Genomic DNA, 4380 nt, shown 5'->3' on the forward strand with positions numbered 1-4380 from the left:
AATGGGTGATAAAATGGGGATGGAGAGCTCTTGAAGATCAGCTTTGGAACTAACACATGGCCATTTCGTATAGGTTAGAGCTTTTTTTTTCAAGTTCCATGCGCTTGAAGGAGGTGTTCTCACGCCCTCCTCCACGTCAGCACATAAGGTGCAAAAAAATACAAAAAAAAAGTTTACGGAGTAATAGGACCCTAGTAACAATAAGGTGTGTCGCAACAACTTTAGCTAAAGTTCAAGGGTATACTAGTGCCTTATCCCCATGTTTTATATTAAACATATGCGAATAAAAGAATATCCACTAAGTAATCTTGTCATTATTTAAATTCTAATATTATAATCCCCACATTATAATCTAGTACAACTTCTTCACACCAACCAGCCCCTTGGAGCTTGTTCGATCAAACATTTAAAATTTGCTTATTTGAAAAATATTTTTTATCGAATGAAATTCAGAAAAGGCACTTTCCGATAGTAGCAATCCGTCTTGACCAATCTTTCCAAAAATACTTTTGAGCACAATTTAAAATATAGTATAAAATTTTGCTTTACGATTACTTCACTTAAATAGATAAATGATTTTGAAATTACTTTATTTGATAGATAAATGATTTTGAAATACTTATTGTTTTTGTACGTGTGTGTGTGTGAGAGAGAGTATACTGTTTTTAAACTTTTAGTGACAATCGTAGTTCATGTAATAATCAACACAAACAAACCAAATATATATGTAATATAAGAAATTAAACATACTTGTACACCATCTTAATAGCTTCCACAATTTTTCAGTACTTCAGAAACCAAAACAGAACACACAAAATAAATCTCCTCAAAACATGACAATACTTAGAAAAATGCTTTATGTTGCTGCATTCAGGTCTGTATCTTGAATTAAAATAAACCCCTTATTTTGCAGCACTCAATTGCTCCATCATACATCACTTCCAGACCATGCTCATACTTGAATCCAGTCTCCAAGAGTTTCTTTGATGAATATTCAGGATATTGAGAATCACATACTTCCTTTGACAACCTATAAAAGAGATACTAGCAATTAGTACATAAATCAGTTAGTTTAATTACTTTGGGTGTATTTGGTAAAAAGGAAAATGTTTTCCACCAAAAATATTTTTTTGAAAATTATTTTCTTGAAAATAAGTGATTTTCTTACTTTTTTTTTTAATGCTTGGTAAAATATTAAATATATAGGCAAACACTATTGGAGTCAGAGGGCTAGGAATATGGGGGTGGTGGGATGGGGCTATGGGGTTTGGGATGGGATTTGGAGGGTGGGAATTAGACAATTAGTTTGAAATACTCTTTCCGGTTCAAAATAAGTGTCCACTTAGCCTTTAACACACCGCTTAAGAAAATGCTAATTTCTAGAAAAAAAAAAATAGGCATTTGACTAAACTATACTTAATTAAATAGATTTTGGGATCTGATCACTAGCACTCAATAAGGGCAAATTTGAAAAAATAAAGTTAACTCTTTCTTGCACCAAAATAAAAAGGCTAAGTGGGTACTTATTTTGAATCGAAAGAAGAACCACTTATTGAACTTGTTTTTCTTAATTTCATCGCGCATTAGGGATCAAAAAAGTTTTCCAAAACTTTTGACCAACCAAACATGAAAAAGTTGAAAACATTTATTGAAAATATTTTCCTCCATTCCGATACCGAACACACCCTTAATCTCAAGATTTCAACAAATTAAAAGATTGAAAAATAAGTGATTTATACCGAACACACCCTTGATCTCAATATATCAACAAATTAAAAGATTGAAAAATAACTGATTTAGAGAAATTACTCGACAATTGGAATTTTATATTCTGGATATCTTGCTGATAAAAGTCTTGTGAGTTGATTTATTGTTATTGCAACATTGGAACAAATGTATCTTCCTCTTGCATTTGGATATTCAAAAAGAAAGATGTGTGCATTTGCCACATCATCCACGTGGACCACAGGGATAGTAGGATAATGCTCTATCATCAAATCTCTTTCTCCTGCACAAGTTAGAGAATTAATCATGGAAGAAACAAACATTATGTTCAATCTAGTTAAATTTTATACACTATTCATGCTCATTTTTTACTGAAAAAGAAAAATTAGAACTCTTTACTCATTTATACCGTCAATACTATGTTTTCTTGCGAAAACAAAAATTTGATTTTGCAAGAAAATAAAAGTTGGGCCGCATAATAGCGTTAATATACACACTGACTAGCTAATGGTGGCAAATGGACGTGTTGCATCAAATTTGAACACGTCAAACGTGTCATCAATAAACAGGTTATGAGCCAATTAACTAAAATTTTGCTTGGAGCAAAATAGATTGGGCCAAGAAGAATTAAATAACAGGTCATAATTCAACTCATCCACCACCATCCTCCAGCGCCAAACATGGCCAGCAACCACCTCGAGATTCTGCTACCACCGCACAGCCATGCTCGCTTCCGCCATGACACAATTACTAACTACCACTGGACATGCAATTTCCACCCTTAGATAGTTGCTTCTTCGAACAAATAGATTTTATTTAATATTTGTTGATAATATTTTGAAGAGAATATACCACATCGGTGACGGACGAGAACCTAATGCTCCTTACATCGGTGACGGATGAGAACCTAATGCTCCTTACATCGGTGACGGACGAGAACCCGATGCTCCTTATAAGGCATGGGCAATCCTTCTCCCGTTGAGCTAGCTTTTGGGGTGTGAGTTAGGCCTAAGGCCTAATTTGACATGCTATCAAAGCCAAGCCCAGGCCGATTGGATGTGGGCCCCTGGAAAAGGAGGGGGGGATGCGCCCTAGATTGACCGGTCCAGGCCCGGGGGGGTGAAAATGCCCCCTGGTCCATGAATGTGCACGCTTCAGACTGGAGAGTTGATCCCAGATAAAAGAATATCTAGATTTGAGCTTCTCCTTTTTACTCTTAAAGAGATAATTTCTAATTATACAAATTTCTATGATTTATTATAATTTATAATTATACAAATATCTATGACTTATTTTAAACTATAAGTTTCAAAAGTCTTTCTTTTATTTTTAATCTTTGCATCCAGTCAAACATCATCACATACAAATTGGGACGAGTGGGAGTATCATCTATTTGTATGGGGAAAAAAAATGCAAACTTACCAAAAAAGTATCCCATTAGATCTCGTACGGATCCAGGACAATGAGGAGTGACGAAGGGTCCATGTATCCAAGGAGGTATTACTGACACTACTTCAATATCATGTTTCTCTGCAAATTCAAAGGCTGTCTTTTCTGCCAATGTCTTGCATATTGAGTAAGCAGCTAAAACTGGACAATTCTTCCTAATAAATTCTACATCACTCCATGAGCTCTCATCTATAACTTCTAAGCCAGTCATGTCATTGAACGCCGTTGCAGAATCACTGGATGTGTATATAACTCGTTTAACTGTTTTTGAGTCTACGCATACCTGTAAATGTAAAAGTTTCACGAGATATTATATTTGTATGCTACTATTTAACCTGTATCTATTTTGAAAAAAGAAAAATTGCATGTCTAACCATTTCAGAAAACTTCAAATATGCGGTGTTTAACATTAAGCTTGACAAAACAAATTTCAGATAAAAGTGTTGTCTGAAATTCATTCATTTTTGCCCGAACTTCAAGTGAGAATGGTTGAACTTCAGCCACATGTGCATGAACTTCAGGCAAAAACTGCTAAAGTTTAGAAAATAAATAACCTAGTTCAGCCACTTATGGATGAAGTTTACCAAAATGACATAACTTTATCCATATGAGCCTGAAGTTCAAATAAAAATAACTGAATTTCATCCATATGCCTGGAGTTCAGGCAAAAATACCTGAACTTCAACTGTATGTGCCTAACCTTCCGCCTACAATCCTAACTTCAATTTTTTTGAAGAGTTTTTATAAATATATATATATATATATATATGTCAAATCAGGATACGTATATATATGTAGCTGAAATTAGACCTCAGATTCTAGGTGCACTAATTTGTGCTATGCCCAAAATGACCCACCAGCGAACATAAGTCCAGCCAAATCCGTCAATTATGAGTGGATTATTAGATAAATAACATTTGCATGCACTAAAATTTGTTGAGTAGGTCCCTCCGACATGTGAGGCCCACCAGAGTTGAATAGTAAATACGCGTGGTACTGTTCACGCGTATAAAACGCGGTTTACTGTTTGCTACTGTTCACGCGGTTTATTATTCACGCGGTGTTACTGTTCACGCGGTGTTACTGTTCACGCGTTTTCTGAAGCTTATAAATAGAGTTCTAAGCTTCATTTGGAAGACACACCAAAATCTCAGACAATACATCTGAGTGAGAGCAAAGTGAGGTATACCATAGACTGTGTAAGAA

At 35.0% G+C, this 4380-nt stretch overlaps 1 protein-coding gene across 1 annotated transcript; it reads right to left on the reverse strand.

The window, feature by feature from the left end:
• Nucleotides 1–761: 761 nt before the first annotated feature.
• Nucleotides 762–3918, reverse strand: LOC132642383 (vestitone reductase-like). Its single transcript, XM_060359608.1, has 4 exons — nt 3849–3918; nt 3148–3457; nt 1810–2008; nt 762–1030 (listed from the first exon to the last, which is right to left on the reverse strand). The coding sequence occupies exons 2-4, from the start codon at nt 3383–3385 to the stop codon at nt 889–891; spliced, it is 579 nt and encodes a 192-aa protein (XP_060215591.1). The 5' UTR covers nt 3386–3457; nt 3849–3918; the 3' UTR covers nt 762–888.
• Nucleotides 3919–4380: the final 462 nt, after the last annotated feature.

Source organism: Lycium barbarum, chromosome 5 (assembly GCF_019175385.1).
Source record: "Lycium barbarum isolate Lr01 chromosome 5, ASM1917538v2, whole genome shotgun sequence".
Taxonomy (NCBI): Eukaryota; Viridiplantae; Streptophyta; class Magnoliopsida; order Solanales; family Solanaceae; genus Lycium; species Lycium barbarum.

Bases quoted from the DNA above. Each gene is read 5' to 3' on its own strand.
- LOC132642383 (XM_060359608.1), bottom strand. From the start codon at position 3,385: ATGACTGGCTTAGAAGTTATAGATGAGAGCTCATGGAGTGATGTAGAA. The intron at 2,009-3,147 runs GTAAGTTTGCAT...TAACTTGTGCAG, and splicing joins TCTAATGGGATACTTTTTTG to GAGAAAGAGATTTGATGATA. The intron at 1,031-1,809 runs GTAATTTCTCTA...TCTCTTTTATAG, and splicing joins TATAAAATTCCAATTGTCGA to GTTGTCAAAGGAAGTATGTG.